The sequence below is a fragment of the Lontra canadensis genome, unplaced genomic scaffold (assembly GCF_010015895.1).
Source record: "Lontra canadensis isolate GAN:19392208 unplaced genomic scaffold, GSC_riverotter_1.0 scaffold30, whole genome shotgun sequence".
Classification (NCBI taxonomy): Eukaryota; Metazoa; Chordata; class Mammalia; order Carnivora; family Mustelidae; genus Lontra; species Lontra canadensis.
This window is the reverse complement of record NW_022631024.1, coordinates 19,601,097-19,619,873: the sequence shown is the minus strand read 5'-3', so window position 1 is coordinate 19,619,873 and position 18,777 is coordinate 19,601,097. Positions and strand designations below refer to the sequence as shown.

At 61.6% G+C, this 18,777-nt stretch overlaps 1 protein-coding gene across 2 annotated transcripts; it reads right to left on the bottom strand.

Annotated features, from left to right (window-relative positions):
• Positions 1-1,123: 1,123 nt before the first annotated feature.
• BRD3 (bromodomain containing 3) lies at positions 1,124-17,684 on the bottom strand. 2 transcript variants are annotated; one of them, XM_032866248.1, is made up of 11 exons: positions 17,360-17,684; positions 16,607-16,744; positions 15,784-15,931; positions 14,771-14,985; positions 12,595-12,966; positions 10,567-10,695; positions 8,263-8,454; positions 7,206-7,441; positions 3,873-4,165; positions 2,868-2,996; positions 1,124-1,257 (listed from the first exon to the last, which is right to left on the bottom strand). In XM_032866248.1, exons 1-11 carry the CDS (start codon positions 17,570-17,572, stop codon positions 1,142-1,144), a joined length of 2,181 nt encoding a protein of 726 aa, XP_032722139.1. In that variant the 5' UTR covers positions 17,573-17,684; the 3' UTR covers positions 1,124-1,141. The 2 variants fall into 2 exon arrangements, with proteins under 2 accessions (XP_032722139.1, XP_032722140.1); XM_032866249.1 differs by having other exon boundaries at positions 15,784-15,877.
• Positions 17,685-18,777: the final 1,093 nt, after the last annotated feature.

Here is an 18,777-nt window from a genome sequence, read left to right as displayed (position 1 = left end):
GCGGCTGGAAGTTGTCTGTGCCTGTGCGTCTGGACCCCGCGCGCGCACACGGAGACAGACACGGGCCGCGGGGCCGGCGGGGAAGGGCGAGCGCGCAGGCGCGATTGAGCACCGGCACAGGTGGCGGGACGCCAGCACCTGGAGGTCACAGTCCGCCATCCGGGCAGGGTCTGGGGCTCTCCTTCCAACCACATAAAAGGCCTGTGTGTGCGTGTCTGCTTTTTTTTTTTTTTTTTAATGCATTTCTTTAGCAGTTTTGTTTTTCTTTTTTTAAAAAAAACGACCAATGATGTTAATAAATAAAGTGTTCCTATATACACGAAACCGGGGAAAGGTCTCCAGAGTGTGCGGCACCGGCAGCTCACGGGTTGGGGACACACATGGGGCTGGACTTTCGTAGAAAATTGAACCTTACAAAAAAAGTCTCCTTTTTTTTTTTTTTTTTTTGATTTTTTTTTTTTTTTTTTCCTTTTTTTTTAAGTTGAGGTAAAAGTTTCAGTGTATGGAAAGCTGCGCGTGGCACAGGCGGCCCCCGTGTTCCCTCCCGGGAGCTCCTGACGCCCCTCCCTCTGCGCCCACCTGCCTCTCCCCAACCTTCCCCTGCAGAAGCCCGGACTGGAGCCCACGGGCCCCGCCGCCCAACCTTCCGCCCCCGCAGCAAGAAGCAAGCCTGGCCGCAGCAGGGCTGAGCGCGGGGAGTCGAAGGGCAGAGACAACACCTATTCGCAAAGCTGACAGCCTTCAGTATGGTACCATCTCAGAGAAACTTCCTTTCCAACAATTCTTTCTGGAGCTACAGACCAGGTCGGGCCTAAGAAAGGGGTTTTTGCAAGAAACTTCAGATCCCATCTGACACGGTTTTCTACGGTCACCAGGTCAGCGTTGGAAGTTGCCATCTCCAAGCAACTAAACTCAGTTACGAGGAAAGGACTTTACGTGGTCTCACCCCTGCTCATAAAGCCTCACGGACACACGAGAAAGATCTTTGACCTATTAAAGCAAAAACTGGAAGATACCGTAACACTGAGTTAAAAAGAAACCTGCACACCGTGGAACGAAAGTAGTATATTAACCAGAGAAGGGCACACTGCAGAGTTTCGGCGTGGGCGACGTCGCGGGTTCTGTTGTGTGAGTGCAGAGCTCACTCCGAGTCGCTGCTGTCCGAGCTGGATCCGCTGGAACTGCTGCTCCCGGACCCGGAGGAGCTGCTGCTGCTGAGCCGGGACGGCCCTCCCGAGGGCGCGGAGCCCGCCTTCTCTGGGGGAGACGCGGTAGGTGAGAAGCGCGCCCCCACGCAGCCCCGCGCTCGCCGGCCAAGCTCTTCGGAGCCACCACCGACACGTCGCGAGCCTCGGCCCCCCCGTTTCCACACCCAGTCGCTCCACCAGCATTAACAGAGGTTCGGTGGGACGCAAGCCTGCACTCATGAGGGTACTGGACGGTAAAGAAATGTGTCGGGCCTTTGTCCGGGCTCCAGGCGCAGCGCTCCGAGAACCCCTGGCATCCCCGGAGTGAGCAGAATGTCTGCTTATTTACAGGGAGCCCCCTGTGGCTCACACCTGAGTTTAGGCTCACGAGTGACTCGGGATGGCCGGTCACCAGGAAAACCGCGGGGTTGGGGCTGGGAGCTGCGGGCAGAGAGGCTGCGGGAGATGGAGCACCAGGACACTCTCGATGCTGAGCTTCTGGGCTCAGGGGCACGCAGATGTGCGGGGAGGGTGGCATGCCCAGAGAGGGGAGGGAGGCTGCACACCCCACCATGCCTCTCCCTGCGCCTCTTCCATTTGCTGCTCCTGACAACGCAGTACGTGGCAAGTACAAGTGCTTCCTAGCAAGCATTAGGTCTGAGCAGAGGGTCATGGGAGCCCCTGTGCACAGCCTGCTGGTCAGTGGTAAGGCGGGCCAGGGACTTGCAGCTGGCGTCTGGGAGAAGGGTGGTCTCGTGGGGGAGAGCCTCCCACCTGTGGGCTCTGGGCTAACCCTAAGCCAGCAGCGTCAGAAAGGAACTGAATCACTGGACCCCACTTGGAGTTGGGACTGCAGAGCTGGCGTGAGCAAAAGCCCACACATCTGGAGTCGGAAGTGTGGGTAAAAATGGCGCAGAGGCTCACAAACTATCGAAATACACGAGTCTAGAAAACACGAAAGTAGTCCGCCACGAGGAACCGCTGCGGCGTGGGGGGAGGCCAGCCGTTTGAAGACAGGCACCTACTCTGCCCTTCCCAGGGGAAACCAGAGGGGGACCCTCCCTGCTTGGAGCAGGCAGGGCCCAGCATCCAGCTACCCCGTGGCTGTGGACTCTGACCGCTCACTACCTGGAGCTGGGAAAATGGGATCTGCCCTCTCTCGTGGCTCCAGAGGAACGAGAGCAGCAGCCAAATCACCTGCTCACCTAAAGTAAGAGCCCTCCGTGCAGGGAGTTGGAACGGCTCTCCTGCTTGGGGACAGCCAGAAAGCCTGATGCCAGGGGTCAGGACTCCAGTCCCTCTCAAGCCACGGGGTCCACCCGCAAAGACCATAGCTAGGCCCTTCCAGAAAGTCCTCTGTGGGGGTGCTGGGCAGTTCTGGCAGGGGGAACTCTCACACACGCCGCCCATGGGCTCAACCTCCCTGCAGGAGGGAGACCCAAAGGACTTGGGGTTTCAGGGTGTCAAGAGCGTCATCTAAGGGCACGCGGCTCCCCAGCTGAAGCCCCAGACTGAACGCTGGGTCTGCAGCCCATGCCCCGCCCACACCCCGCCCCACCTGCCAGCCACGCCCTCTGCCACGCCCCAACCCCACCCACCTCCACACCCACTCCGCCCCGCCCCTCGGAGCAGAGGCAAGCGAGGGAAGCGGGGGCAGCTGTGCTGCCCGCAGACAAGTACCTTTCTTGGCCGGCTTCTTGTTGTTGCTCAGCTGCCCGCTCACGTCCTGCAGCCGCTTCTCTAACTCCTTCTTCTTTTCCTGAGCTAACTCCTCCTTCGACTTGGCTGCCTGCTTCTTCCCGCTCGTGGCTGCAGAGGAGCACAGAGCTGAGCTGGCCGGCGGCCACCCCAGGAGCTCAGCAGGGCGGCCTCGGGGGCCACCAGCCCTCCTGGGTGCTCACTGGGCCCCCGCAGGGCTGCCGCCCCAGCTCGCAGGTGCAAAACTCACAGCTGTCTCTTCCCGCACGGATGCAGCTCTCCCTCAGCCTCAGCAGGGAGGCCACCACCTCTGAGTCCCAGGAGAACTTACCAAGGGTCAGTGCAGCTGACAGTGGGGCTCCCGGGACATCCAGGAGGAAGCAACTGACCCCTCCGAGGAGGCGAGGAAGCCCACTGAGAGGGCCACACGCAGGCCTAGGTGCACCCTGGCTGTTTCCTGGGGCCGCTGTCCAGCTCTCCTGCAGCTGGGGGCTGCCTTGGGCCTGCCCTTCTCACTCCCCAGGACCCACTGCCCCAGGCAGCGCCTGGTCCCCACCCAGTGAAGTCACTGACTTCCAGGACAGGCCTGGGCCAGTGCCGACGTCTGTCCTGGGAGGTCTCTGGACCCTCAACTCCAGGCAAAGGGGAACGTTCTGCCCTGGCAGTGGACCATCAAGAGGTCACCTGCAAGCCCTGGTCCCAAACGGGCCTCAGGAAGGCTCGGGGCGAAGGCTGGGCTGCGGGCTGACCCAGGGCTCCCGCCTGTCCTCAGGCTGGCCAAGGCACGCGAGCACCGCCCGCCTGCCCAAGAGCAGGGAAGAAGGGCCTGGCTGAACACAGACAGGTGTCTCTGGGGCACGTAAACGGGCAAGGGCAGGGACCCGCCCCATGGCCTGGCTTTCCCTCCAGGCCTGCAGGAGAGGGGAGGAGGGGAAGCAGGGGAGAGGGCAGGGACAGCGAGCATGGTGTTCTGCCCCCACGACTTACAGAATGGCTTCCTTTGCTTTTTCTGTAAACAAGACTTGACGTATCTCTCTAGCTCCCGCAAAGTGGTGGGTTTCAGAGTCTCAAAGTCAATCTCGATCTCGTCGGGATTGGAGTCCCTGAGCGAGGGCTCCCGGGACTGGATGATGTGCACCACCCGGCCCAGCTTCTCCCCGGGCAGCCGGTTGATGTCCAGGCTGAGCTGGCGTTTCTCGTCATAGCTCATGGGCAGGCCCTCTTCCTCCTCCTCCGAGTCGTAGGAGGCTGATGCCTGCTTGCCACCCTTCTTCGGCTGCCTGTGGCACAAGGCAAAGAGCACCATGATACAGAGCCCCTGTCCCTGCCCCCCCAAGCCCCTGCAGAGTCCCTGCCCCTGCCCCTGCCCCCCCCCAGCCCCCGTGGAGCTGCCAGTCCATGTTCCCCCAGCCCCTGTGGAGCCTGCCCCTCGCTCCTGTTCTGTCTGGCCTTCCACCTCTCCAAAACGAGGCTCTTATACGGAGAGGCAAGCCCTAAGTAGTGCCCCAGGCAGAGAAGCCAGGTGGACTGTCTGAGGGCTGCAAGTGTCTGCAGGGATACAGAAGACCCTGTTTCAGAGGTCAGAGCAGAAGCTGCTCCCCACTTGGGGGTCTCTAAGCCTCAGCCAGGAAAGACTGTAGTGGTCAGCTCCCCTTAACACTCCACAGGCATCTTGGATACAGCAGGTCAAAAACTGATCTCCATATTCAAATAATCCAAAAGGAGGCAGAAAAGGGGGACACAGGAATAAAGCCTACAGGGAAGACAAATAATGGAACGGAAGAGCGAAATGCAATTGCCATCAGTCATTACACTAAATATAAATGGTCTAAACACACCAACTAAAACACATAGTCGGATTGGATAAGAAATAAGAGCTGACTCACATGAGGTCCACCAACCCTATGTTAAACACAATGACAGAAGATTAAAGTCAAGCAATGGGTGGGGGGACTATACCACGCAAACACTAACGGAAAGAAAGCTGCAGCGGCCGTGTTGAGAAAGCGGAGACTTTGGAAATAGGAACAGTGTCAGGAAGCAGAGGGACATGGCATAGTGAGAAAAGGATCAAATGACTGAGAAGACACGAGAGCCCTCAACCTGTGTGAACCTAAAAACCAAGCTTTAGAGTGTATGAAGCAAAACTGAGAACCGAAGGGCAGTGGAAACATCCACAGTTTCTGCCGCGGACCCGGCGACTCTCTCCCAGTGGCTGGTAAAGCCCATCAGCAAGAAGAGAGAAGGCCCCAGCCACGCCATCCTCCGAATTAAGCTAACTGACACATTTCTGGTTTGTTTTTTCCCTGACATTTCAGTTAACATTCTCAACCCAAGAGCATGAAAACACACGTGCAAGTCCACACGGAACATTCCCCAGTTCCCAGCCATAAAATAAATCTTAACAAAAGTACTGTGAGCACACAAGGTATGTTTTCTGACCCTACCAGAATTAAGCCAGGAACCAATAACGGAACCATGTCCAGAAAAAAAATCTCCAGATACTTGGAAATTAAACAACGTACTTCTAAGCAACCTGTGGTCCAAGAGGAAGGCTGAAGGGAAATTAGAAAATATTTTGAACTAAATGAAATCACACATATCAAATTTGTGGAGTACACCTAAAGTAGTGTGCAGACAGAAATAAATAGTACTAAATGCTTAGGTTAGAAAAGAAGGTCTCAAATCAATAATCTAAGTTTCTACGTTAAGAAAGCAAATTAAGTCCAAAACAAGCAACAGGAAGTAATAAAAATAAGGCCGTGAACAAAAAGAAGTGAAAGCAGATAAAACCCAATGACATCAAATGCTGGTTGTTTTAACAACCAATAAAACCCCTCTATCTCTCTCCAGATTCACCCAGAAAAAAGACAGAGTCCCCCAAAAAGGACACATCATTAGAGGCCCTACCGATGTTAAACAGTAAGGGTACACGGCACACAAACCAATGTCCCCCAATTCCATAGTTTGGGGGAAATGGAGCAATGTCTCGAAAGCACAAATCCCCAAAACTCACTCAAGATGAAACTAAAAAACCTCACTAGTCCTGTATCTACCAAAATAACTGAATTCATCATTAAAAACCTCACAATGAAAACTCCAGGCCCAGATGCTTTCACTGGGGAATGCTACTTACTAGTTAAGAATTAATACCAGCTCTATAAACTGACCCAGGAAATAGGAGAGAACACATCCCAACTCATTTTCAAAGCCAGTGTTACACGGACCCCAAATCCAGGCAGACGTTACAAGAAAACCTGATTCCTGCCTCCCCTCTGAAAAGGGAAGGAGGACAAAACACTCCCACCCCTTGCTAATGCCACTGGCCACCCAGCAGCCAAGGTCCAAACACCCGGTTCCCCATGCCCTGCCCTCTTGCTTCCAGGCCCCGAGGACTGTCCTTCCCACCTCTCCCCTCCATGACCACCCTGGCCTCTCTCGCCTGCAGAACCAGAAAACCTCCCGAGGCTGTCCCTTCTCCCGTTCCTGCATCCCACTGCATGACCAGGATCTGACCACTTCCAGCTCAAACACCTCACGACCTCCCTTCACTTGCTCGGGGGGGTAAAACGAGAGGCCTCAACACAGCTGGCCAACCTCAGCAGCCTCTCCCAAGCCCTTTTCCCAAACCAGTCTCCACTCCTCAGTGGAACCAACCTTGTCCCAATTCCCACTAATTCCCACAACACTGCTGGCGTCCATGGCTCTGTCCCCGCTGTTCCTGTCTCTTGGAACCCTATCCCAACTGCTGCTGGGCTCCCTCCAGCACAGCTGTCACCCTGCTCTGGGAAGCCCTTCTTCTACCTTGCAGGAGAGGCACGCCGGCCCTGAGCACCAGCCCCCCATCCTCATCCCCGTCATCCTGTCTGTGGCAGGCTTTCCTCAGGGCAGGGCCTGACCCAGGAGAAGTGAGGACAAAAGGCAGGTGGACCAGGAAGTAGAACCCGTGTTAAGAGGCAATGCCCCTAGAACTCCTTGGCCCAAAGCAGGAAAACGGCCCCAAGGACTTGAGATGCCGAAGTCTGTGGCAGAGAGTGGGACCCCTCCAGCGCCCAAGACTGAGAGGCTAACCCGAGGGAGAGCTGTGGGATACAATCCAGAGCTCAGTCTTGCCGCCAGAGGCCTCATTTTGTGGCAAAAGATGGGAGAGACAAGGACAACCCAGCCCCCAGCCCATTTTTCCATGTATCAGCCCAGTCTCCGTGTCACCAGGATTTGCAGCCAAGGTGCAGAGGCCCAAATCCAGGATCCTCCCACCACACAAGCACCTAGGACAAGTGACACTGGGCTTGCCGGGGCCTGAAGGGCGCCGCAGCCCACCTGCTGGCCGCGGCCGTGCTGCTCGCCTTCTTGGCAGGCGCCTTCTTCGGCTGGGCCGGCTTGGCAGGTGGGGCCACCTTGGCCTTCTTCTCATCCTCGGACTTTGCCTTGTGCCTCTCCTTGTCCTTGTCCTTGTCCTTCTTCTTCTTCTCCTTCTCCTTCTTCTCCTTCTTCCTCTTTGGCTTGTTCACGGGGGCCTGCGACAGGGCGGCTAGCTGCTCGTGCACAGCCTTCAGCTGGAAAACAGCACGTGGCTGAGAAGGCTCCCCGGGGGCTGGCCTTTGGGGTGCCCTTGAAGCCACCTCAAACACGTGGGGAGGTTGAGCCGGGAGCATGGGGCCACGCTCTGCTGTCGAAAGCCAGACGGGTCCAGGAGCAGAGGGCATCAAAGGCACCCCCTGCCCTCACTACCCCAGCCAGTGCTGGAGAGCTCCTGGGCCTCACTGTCCTCCCCAGAAACACGGCGCGTGGGTGGCCGAGGGGCCACCTGTGAGCCTGGTGGCGCACTCAGGCCAGCACAGGGGGCACGGGCGCTTTTTCTCCCTGCTTAGGATTCTTCCGACAAAGACCACCCCACACGGAGGTTTATGCGTCTGTACAAAGGTTTTCGACAGCTCCGTTTAGAAGCCACCGCCACGTCACGTGGCAGACACAGCAGGTTAAAACAATCCAGGCCGGCAGCTAACGTGCACCCCGGGCCAGTGCCTGCCTGGCCGTGCGCTAAGCGCTCCACGCACTTCCCATCTCGGCGACCCCCGAGCGGGCCGTGAGGGGCTCCCGTGAGCTGCATCTCCCAGGGCAGGGAAAGGCGTCACAGGCCCAGCTATGCCCAGGGCCACCCTCCCTGCGGCGCCACCTCTAACGAGGCTCAGCCCCCAAACACCAGCGGCGCCCCCGGCTGGTGACCACGGCCACCGGTCTCCGTTCTCTCCTCCCCACCCGAGGCCAGCACGGGGCCAGAGCCGGCGCCCACTAGACTCGACCCCGCGGCTGAGGTCCCACCCCGCAGGCTGGGCGGGGCCCTCGGAGCCGACGCCCCCGGCCCGCCCCCGCACACCTGCTCCTGCAGCTCCGCCAGCCGCGTGGCCCGCTCCTCCTCCGAGTCGGAGCTGCCGGAGTCCGAGGAGCTCTCCTCACTGCTGCGGCTGCTCTCCGCGCCCTTGCTCAGCGCGGGGGCCGCGGGGGCGGGCAGCGCCGGCGCCTCCACGGGCTCGTCAGGCATCTTGGCAAACCGCATCTCAAACACGTCCTGGGGGGAAGCAGGGGCCGCCTGAGCTCTTGGACGCGCACGGCGCAGCCCCCGGGGCCGAGGGACCCAGACCTTGGTATCTGTGAGTGGCATCGGAGCAGCACCCGCCCCACCTTGCTCTGCTGCCCCCCCCTTCCCCGTCCAGGCGCTGAGTGCCGCTGAGTGCCGGTCCAGGGGCAGGGGCCACGGGGCCAACAGCCAGACGCAGCCTTCTAGGAACTGGTCCGCGAGCCCTCTTTATTAAGCACACAAGCCTCCTGCGGGAGATCTGCGTGTTCTCTGGACCTCGGGGTCAGAGACTCTACAGGCTGCCGCCCACTGCAAAGCAGCCAGAGTGCCTCTGTGTCATCTGTGGGGCCCCCAGCTGCCGGGTACGGAGGCCAGTGGACGTTCTCTCCCACACCTCGCCCAGAGCTTTACCACAGCATCACCTCTTGTTCCAAGTTAGGCCCAGAAGTTGGCTCCAGAGGCAAGAGTCCTGTCCCGTCAAAGCTGGCTTCGGAAAGCACGGAGCAGGACCCAGGCCCCAGGGGCACCTCCCAGCCAAGGTCCCCTCTCCTGGAAGCCCAGGTTCATTTCAGATGGGGGTATACAGCCACGTGGGAGCTCCCTCCCTGCTAAGCTCCTACACCCGTGAGCTCCAGCTCACACTTGTGGGATGCCAGCCCCCTGGTCCCAGACTCTCCTCCTGGGGTGAGGACAACCCCAGAGGCACAGATGCGCACGGTGGTCCGGTCTGCCCTTGGCCCACGGCTCGAGAAGCACTCTCAGCAGAGGCTACCCCGTGCGGGGCTCCGACCCCGGAGCTGGACTGCCATGACTGCTCAGTGCACTGGGAATCGTGACTCACAGCCTCTGTGGCCAAAGTGCTGAGAGCCAAGCCGCGGGAACAGAGCCACAGCCGCTGGCCGCCGCACGCTGCCGGCACCCCTGATCTGCCCCAGCGCTGCCCGCTTCCTCCTTGAGCTACAGCAGGCTCAGGAGAGGCACAGAGCCAATGTGGAGCCCAACTGGGCAAAGCCCTCTTGCTCCCAGACACGGTGGGGACATGGTCTCAGCGTAAAATCACAACTCCTGCCGGCTTCTGGGCATACCGGGACCCCTGGGCCTGTTGCGCCGGACTCCGCAGGGGAGCCGGTCCGCGGAGGGTGCAGCCCGCACCAGCAGAGCCTGGGAAAGGCCCACATGACACAGGGGGACCCAGGAGCACGAAAGCGCTTCTCCCTCCTCCCTCCTCTGGGCGCCGGGTGGGCACTGTGAGCTGCCTCCCGGGGTCTTCAAAAGGTTCTCAGCAAAAGACCAGGAACATCTCACACAACAAACAGGGAATTTTTCCCCAGAATACAGGGGAAAAAACTGCTGGGAGCGTATAGAGATCCACAATTTTTACTCTTTCCTCCAAAATTAAATGCCCCAATTATGTAACATTTAAAATTTGGGGGCTGCTGGGGGACCAAGGTGTTCCCGTCGGTGAAGTGGCCCACGCTTGATTTCAGCCCAGGTCATGACCTCCAGGGGGGATCGAGCCCCGTGTCATACTCCGCGCTCAGCGGCCAGTGTGCTTGGGGTTCTCTCCCTCTCCCTCAACTTGTGCTCACCCTCTCTCTAGGACTGACAAAAATAACTTTAATATTACGGTGCCGTTGTTAATAAAGGCAACAGCACACAGCACGAAGAGAGCACAGTGACCCACACAGGACAGGCGGGCAGCACCAGACTTTGGCAGAAGGTCACAGAACCCAGCCTCCAGCAGCCTCCCTGGGAGGCCGGTGACAAAGACCCCCTCGCACAGAGACCAAATCTGCGGGAGGAGGGGCAGCCGCCCTCTCGGCCTCGCCGCTCCCTGCGAGAACGCGTGCTTGCAGCCCCCGGAGAGCAGAGGCTGGCCTGTCTGCCCCTGTGTGCCCGGGAAGCAGGCCTGGGGCCTGGCCAGCACTGGGCGCTGCTCAGAAGAAAGGCTGCTGTGCGGGGCAGGCTCTCCCACGGCCTTCCGGGGCCCACGTTCTCCGGGAGGCCTGGGTCTTTCCTGGGCGCCTGCCCCGGGATGCTGGTCACCCCCGGACCCCCGCGCTGTGCCCAGAAGGCCCCTCCGCCTGACAGCACCTCGGTTACCTGGAGCTTCCTGGCCATGGCCACCACCTCGTGGTCCGGGGGGTTGTACTTGTAACAGTTGGAGAACATTAACCGGATGTCAGCGGCAAAGCCCTGTGCATCCGGGTACTCGCGGCTGTCCATCTTCTTCTGTAACACGAACGAAAGGGGTGAGGGGCGCTGCCCGGCACCGCAGGGAGACCCACCACACGGCCAGCCTCGCACCACGTCCCCGGGAGCCCAGAGGCAAGCGTGGGAGCGGGACTTGAGGGCTCGGAAGGGACGCTCCGGGACCCCAGAATCCTGGCTCCTGCAGCCTCCACGGAAGCTCTCCTTGCCCTGCCAGCTGCACGCGCTGCTAACTTTCCACACAGCGAAGGCCCTGACAGGAGCAGCTCCGGGGGGACGAGGAGCTTCCGCTGCCAGCTCCAGGGCGGGGGCTGGGTTTGGTCTCCCCAGTTCACAGGTGGAGACACTGACTTCATCTCTGTGAGAGTTCAGGCGCTGCTGACCAGCCTGCCCCTCGAAGCCCAGCAGGACGAGGTGGGCTTGGCGGTGGTGAGACGATGGCCACGCTCCCAGGGAGGACAGAAGCGCGACCACCAACGGTCACTGCGAGGTAGCACTTAGAACGAGCTGCCAGTCAGGGCAAGTGGACAGGAGCTGCTCCGTGAGGCAGTGAGCTCCCTGTGTCTGCATGGGTTCAAGCAGAAGCTGTCCGTCAGGGACATCCTGCCGGCGAGGGGACCCCTGTTCTCCTGGGGACCGTGCGCCCATGGAGCCCGACAGCACAGGTGGGAGCCCGACCGTTTGTCTCACTTGCACCTCCAGGGACGCTATCGTGGATCTGGGGGTGGAGCGTAGCCTGACACCACAGCCTGCAGCCTCTCTTGTGCCTTGGGGACGCACCCCAAATCCCAGGCAGGACACGTGTGGGGAGCCCCTCTCTGGGGCCGAGGGGGCCGGCCACTCACTGCCAGCCCAGAGCCGGGAGCTCGCAGACCCGGAGCAGGGAGAGCTCGGCCTCGGACACGCACCTGGGAGCCCCGTTCCTGCTGCCCCAGAGTCAAGACCAGCCAGGAGAGCCGCCTCGGCTGAGAGAAAATCCAAACCATGGCTAGGAGTCCCCCCGGAGAGCGGGCGGCGCTGTGCTCTGCCCTCCACTGGCCTCCGCCTCTCTTGAGTCTTTGCACTTGCTCTCAGCTGGTGCCAACTCACGGGGACGAGGCACCGTCCAAAGGAAAGGACATTACGAGGCTCCCGGCGGGGGCAGGACAGAAGATATCGGTCCCCGGCGCAGTTTGCCAGGCACCAGTGCCCCACACAGCCAGGTCTGCCCTCCCGAAACCCCCAAGCACCACGGGGGACGGCTCCCAAAAGGAGACTCTGCCCCAGGCTGGCAACACGGGGAAACCAGGCAGAATGCCAGAGACTAGCTGCTCGAGGGCCAGACCCTCTTGATAGAAAGAGGCAACCACCTCCTTCTGGGAGCACCTTCCGGGGCCACACAGGCAGCTCCCAGAGGAGGCGGGCTACTGTCCCCAGTGGCCAGAGACCAATGCCAGCTCAGAATGCCCCCCGCAGGAGGGCAGGTGGACTGGGACCCCAGCCGATTGGCGGGGGGTCAGGAACCCCACCTACATGTGCCCAGCCTTTAGTCTGCTGCCGCCCAGGCTCTCTGCCCCTCACGGCCCAGCACGAGCCCACTCTGTCGTACACAACCAGCCGGACCCAGAACAAAACCCACTATAAAGCCCAGGAGGAGCCCCAGGCACGGGAGGCCGGGCTCTGGGCCTCAAGTCCACTACCTCCCCTGCTCCAGGGCCCCTCTCTGGCCGGGGCAGTGGAGGGGGCTCATCACCAGAAAGCCCATGCTTGCGGACAGTACGGAACCCACCCCCCGAGACAGGACATGGGCTTCCACGGGGCAGAGGGTGGCGAAGCCCCAGTTTCCGTGAGGGCGGGCGGGACGCACGCACCTTCGTCCCAGCCCCGCCTGGACCCGTGCGCCCGCCCTGCTGAGCGCCCCCGGCGGGCGCCGTGCGGTACCTTGACGGTGCTGAGGTCCATCGGGTGCTTGACGATGTCATGGTAGTCGTGCAGCTCCAGGGCCTCGGCATCCACCGGCTTGTAGAAGGGCCAGGCGTAGGCCGCGTGCTTCTTGGACAGCATCTCCTTGAGGATGCTGTCGCAGTGCCGCAGGTGCTCCGACAGCTTGCCCCTCTTGCCCGCGTGCTGCGGCACCTCACCGTCCTCCAGGTCCTTCTTGGGCGGCTTGATGGGGCGGCCCCCACTCTCCCGCCGTGCTACCACCTTGGCCTGCTTGGGGTCTGACAGCGGCGGGGGCGACTCGCTCCGGCTGGCAGTGATGGCGGATGTCGTGGGCGTCGTGGTGTCTGCTTTCCGCTTCACGCCTTTTTTCTGCGACGGCGACACGACTGGTGAGCCCCGGGACGGAGCACGGGGCCTGGGAGCGCGAACGCTCGCAGCCAGCGCTCCCAGAGCACCAGCCACCGGGCACCGGGCCAAGCCTCACTCGACCCCGGGTGGCACCCCGCGCTCCATGGGACGCCGAGGCTCAGAGGGGCCGCATCTCAGGCCCAAGGTCACACAGCTGGTGGTGGGAAGGCTGGACTCAGAACCCACCCCCCGCCCCAGAGCCTCCCCTCCAGGGTCCCCTCCACTCGCCCCCAGGGCTCCAAGAGCACGCCTGAGCGGCGTGACGGGGGGCATGCAAGTCACCTGCCCGAACCCCGGGCCGTGCGGGGGCTCCAGAGACAACACGACCGAGGTGGACCTGGCGCTGGGATCGACCCCAAGCGGGACTCAGGCTAAGGGACAGCAGGGACAGACAGAAATCCCTGCTTAGAAAGGCCAGTGGGAAAGGCCAGAGGCCTCCAAGCTGGAGCACCAAGGAGAGCAGGCCGAGGCCGGGAGCGGGGCCAGCATGCGGGGCAGGAATGGGGCTGGGCAGCAGCGGTGGGTTTGGGACCAAGGACTCCTGGGAGCTGACTGGGCAGGTCTGGTCTTGAACCCCAAAGGCGGTGGGAGCCACAGAGAGCTGTTGTCCATAACAGGAGGGAACGTTAAAAGGTCCATAGGGCCTTCTGTGGGTGCAGGGCAGACACTCACACAGGCTGTGCCCTGGGCACGAGGGTCCCTTCAGGCCCCGCAGCCAGGGCGTCCCCGAGACCAGCTCAGCCAGCTCCCCGCCTCTCAGACTGGCAGAGGGGCCCCTCGGACCACAACACCCAGGCTAACGGCCTGACAGCGACCTGCTCTCTGGGGTGCCACCGCGGTCTCTGCCCCAGCAAAGCCGCCGCCCCCAGGCTGGCAGGGGCACGGGCTGGCTATCCACAAACACGTGTGGGCACCCACAGGACACCAAGCGTGCGCCACAGAGGCCCGGGGGAGCTCACCCGGCCATGGCAAACAGGACATGCTCCAAAAACAGCTGGGCACGGTGTAAGGCGGCCTGGCCAGGCACCGCCCACAGGTGCAGGCAGTGAAGGCCATGGGGGAGGGAAAGCAGCGGCGGGGCGTTACCTTGGGGGGGGCCACTTAACCCCCCCGAGCGCCTGCTTCCTCATCTGTAAGATGGGGGAACTACTGTCTGCCCCACAGGGCCGCTGTGAGGGGCAAACGGAAGACACACGTCAGCGCCCAGCCCAGGGCCTGCCCTGGATCTCACAAGGACCGTGGGCTCCGAGCCCAGACCCGGCCAGGACAGTCCCTCCATGAAAACTTCTGGCCAGACTGGGGAGGCAGACGGGCTGGAGCTCACACTACCGGGGCGCGCGGGGCAGGCCGTGCGGCTGCTGGCTCCTCACCATGCACCTGGGCCACTGCCCTAAGTCCACGTGTGAGCCGGGGGCTCCGGGACCCGTCCACCCTCCTCTCCCACGCCTTCCCACAGTGACCCATGCACTGCAAAGGCCAGGGCTTCAGGGCCAGAGAAACGGGGGTTCAGCACAGCCCGCCCTCACCAGCTGTGTGACCTGCAGCTCCCTGAGCCTCCGTCTCCCCATCCGCGTCAGGGGCGACGGCCCGACCTCGGGCACAGAGAGAACCACTCCAGAGCCACGTTTACCAAACACCCACTAAGGAGGGGGTGCCCAGGGACAGGTGGCAGATGGCTCCCATGCCCACCCCACACCTGCCCGAATCCAGGAACCCCGGCCTGGCAATCGGAAGGCCAGCTGACCTTGTCCCCAGGGACACTCACCTTGACTACAGGCGGTGTGGGAGGAACCACGGGGATGATAGGCGTCGAGGGAGGAGGCGGGGCAGCGGCTGGGGGAACGGGGACCGACGTGATGTTTGCGGTGATGGTTGGCACTGGGGTGGCAGCGATGACAGGCGTCTGGGAGACAGTGGGGGGGACGCTCTGGAAGGGGGTTGCTGGGGAGACAGAGGACACGGCCGCCACTTGCTGCGTACCTTGAATAGAGCAAAAGGACGTTGAACATGCTGGGCTCTAGCTGCCAGCTAGCTTCCAAAAGCTTCTTGGACCAGACCCTCCAGCCAGAGCACACCAGTCCAGGGAGGACCCCCTCCTGAGACCCCTGCCCCTGCACCATGGCTGCCCCCACAGAACCAGCCTCCACAGGCGCTCACCTAGACCAAAGTCTGAATGAGGACGCCTGGAGCAGGTGCAGACCGGGAAGAAGAGCCAGGCCTGGGCCCAAGAAACCTGGGGTTGACTCAGACTCCACCAGTAACCACCTGGATGACCTGGCAGACCTACTTAACCACCCACAGTCCCATCTGCAAAGCGGGATGGCTGGCACTGGTGGGGACCCACCCCGGCCTCCAAGGGCTGGGGTGCCTGGCCAGTCTCTCCATCAGGGCATGCCTCTGTTCCCTGTTCCTGGACCAGGTAAGACCCCCCCCAGGGCTCCTAGTGCTAATTTTCATCTGGCACCCCCAGCCCTCCCCAAAAGGTGACACAGCCCCTCTCCTGTCCCAGAGCATACAACACCTGCTAGAAAGGCAACGTCCTGTGGGGACAAAGGAACCTCCTGTCCAGACTTCTGGAAGAGGTGGCCTCAGCATGGGGGCAGGGCAATACCAGTCTCCCCAGCAGAGTAGGCAGATGGCCAGCCGTATCCCCCAACTTCACAGATGGGGACACTGAGCTCAGAGGGGCCGAGGGACTCGCACAAGAAATGCTGTTGTCACACTCCGGGTCAGGGGAGGGGTGTCAGGACAGAAGGACGGCACCGCCCACCCCATTACCTGCACTCTGAGTTCCTGCAGCCGGTTTCCGGCCTTTGCCCTTCGGAGCAGGGGGTAATAATTCAACTTCCTCCTGGGGCATCTGGGCCACTTTCTGCAGAAAAATTTTCTCTAAGGCTTGGGCCATTAGCACTATGTCATCTGTGGGCTGAAGACACAGGGAGAGCCAAGGTCACTTGCTGGGCAAGGGGCCACGTGCTTGTAAAGACATCACTGGTTGTGGCTCAAGAAAACATTTATTCAAAAATCCCTTCAGAGATGGGGAGGGCAGGCGGTGGGGGAGGAGAAAGGAGTAGATTTCACTGTGGAGACTCTTGGAAGAATCCAGAAAACCAAGAAGAACAAGAACCACCCTTCAGCCGCGCGCGGAAAACAGAACCTTCCGCTCAGTTCAACTCAACCCGTCCGTGCTGTGTCCCGTCGCAATGGAAAACAATGCAAGCCCCACCAAGTCAGGACCGTGTGGGCTTCCCTCATCTACTCTCCTCCCCGAAAGCCATCGTGACCACGTGCTCCCTGGTCGTGCAGTGGCCTGGCCACGTGGGGCGGCTGCACGTGGGTATCACGGCGCCCGTGAGAGTCCCGACAGCCGGGGTTTCGAGGTCCGAGGGCATGAACAGTTTGAGGTGTTTGGTCTGTAAGCTCCCCCGCAAAAAGGCCGCTGCAGGCTTCGCTCCCCTCTTGGGGGGAGGAGGGCATGGGCAGCACCTGAGAACCTCGAGTGGCGACTGTGGCCTGGGGGTGGCGTGGCCCCCGCCCGCCGTCTGAGAGCTGCTCCGGGGCCGCACCCACCCCAGCAGTGGGGAGCCGCGAGCCTTCTTACCTTGTTATAAATGTAACAATTTGTAAACATGGTGTTGAAGTCCTGCATACACTCACTCGCGCTCCAGTAGTAATTATTCTCTAGTCTCTTCTTAATAGTCCCCATGTCCATCGGGTTTTTTATGATTTTATGATAATCCTGGGAAAGAGATGTTCAGAGGGACGTCAGCAGACTCTGTGGCACAGGGTTCGCCAGTGTCCGGTCAGCCGAGGGCCGGTGCGGGTTCTGGGGCGAGCGCCTGGCCCACGTGCACCCCCTGCCACACCTGTCGCCCAACAGCTTCCGCCCGGACGGGTGGTTCTCAAACGCTCGGAACCGGGCAGCCGGGGCAGGAGTGGATCGGCACCGTGGAGGAGGGGCCGAGACCCCCCAGACTCCAAATCCAGGGCCCGCCGGTGACGGTGTGCCGAGCTGGGCCCAGAACCCAGGCCACCAACGAGCGGCCCAGGGATTCCCTGGACAATGCTCGGGGTTTTCTCTATTTGGGTCCAAAGAAGAAACCCATCAGATGACCTGGCCTCCCCCCGAAAGGGGGCCACAACCCGCACTGAGTACCTGGCAGCGGGGGCGGGGGCAGAGGCAGGGTTCTACAGGAGGGTATGCGGGAACAGCAGGGAGGCACGGGCTCCCTACGCTTAGGGACCACCACACCCTGAGCATCCCCTTTGTTCCTCTGGCCCAGAGGCAGTCCTTCTGGGAGGGGGCGACAGAGGGGCAGGGATGCCGGTGGGTGGGGGAGGGGAGGGCACTCACGGGCAGGTTCAGCTTGATTGCATCCACGGGCTGGTAGAAGGGCCAGGCGAACTGGTGTTTCCAGAGCGTCTTCACCACCACATTCTGCATGTACTGCAGCTGGTTGGTCTTGCGGCCGGGCTTGGCGGGGTTGGAGACCTCCGGCGGGGGCGGGTTGACCGGGCCCGGGGCCGCCGAGATCCCCGTGGGGGCGACTGTCGTCGTGGTGGACATCCTCCGCGGCGCGCTCACTGGCCGTCACAGCAGCGGCTCGGGGAGGCCCTGGCTTCCACTGTGCTCCTTCTGGAGGCCTGACATCCCATTTCTGGGCCCGAGCGGGCAGCACCTACAGGGAGGGGGTTGGCAGAGACAGGCGGGTCACCCCGGCCCCACCGCCTCGCCTGGCCTCGTGGGCTCCCGAGCGCGCACGCCAAGTGGCCACGATGAGGCCGGCTCTCCTGACTTGTGCCAGTCGCTGTGCTCAGCCCGGCCCTCACCTGTCACAGACCCACAGTCCAATTACTGCTCTCAGGCTGCGCAGGGACGTGATGTGGACTCGGGCTGCCTGGGTGGGGGGTGGGGGGACAACGCAAGGGCGGGAAGGTGGCAGTCCAGGCACACAGCCAGCAGTGGGAGGCGGCGGCACGGGATGTGGCCTCTCCTGGCTCCCTGCCCACCAACGGCCTGCCTGCTGGGGGCTGACTCGGGACTGTTCTTGATCGTGGCAATTTTGGGGGAATGATTCACACGTAGAGAGCGCTCCGGCATCGACCCCACAGAGCTAAGCCAGCCAGGCAGAGTGTTCGCGGACCCTTGCGCAGCGTGCGGAGCCGGGCCCTTCGGGGCGAGGTTCCGACATCACCACGAGAACCAGAGCTGGTTTGTGATGGCAGGCGGAGTGTGACACGCCCAGCCCCAGGGAGAGGGGCGGGCGGGAGGAGACGCACCCCACGCTGCCCTCTCAGCGAGAGGGGGGGCTGCTCCCCTCCCCCACCAGCTTTCAGGAATGCTGGCCTGGTTCGGGCTGGGAAGGAAGACAACCAACAGCGCCCCAGAACCAACAGGCCAGTCCCAACACCAGAAGCCCCGCTGTTTCCTGGATGGAAGCCGCTGGCCTCGCTCTTAGCTATAGGGCCCAGAGCAGACTGGGGGGTCAAACACGGAAAGGGAACACCAGGCCATGTTGGTATGCCCTGCCACACTTTGGGTCCTCATGTCCGTGTCATGATATCCAGACAGGCTGGGGCTGAGCGGCTCCCCCACCACGCAAGGGGCCCGACGGGACGGGGGAGAGAGCAGCACCCTTCCTACGACTTGCAGAAGCGGCTCCGTTTCGGGAGCCGGTTAATATCCTGCTGGTCGCTCGCCACCTGCCACGTGGCGTGGGTACTCCTGCTACAAAGCACTCCCACCAGAGTGAAAGGGTTCACCAGGACAGC

Coding starts and splice junctions, on each gene's coding strand:
- BRD3 (XM_032866248.1), bottom strand. CDS start 17,572: ATGTCCACCACGACGACAGTCGCCCCCACGGGGATCTCGGCGGCCCCG. Junction 8,455..10,566: donor CCATGGCCAGGAAGCTCCAG/GTAACCGAGGTG, acceptor GCTTCCCCCCAG/GACGTGTTTGAGATGCGGTT. Junction 4,166..7,205: donor AGCACGGCCGCGGCCAGCAG/GTGGGCTGCGGC, acceptor CTTGTGCCACAG/GCAGCCGAAGAAGGGTGGCA.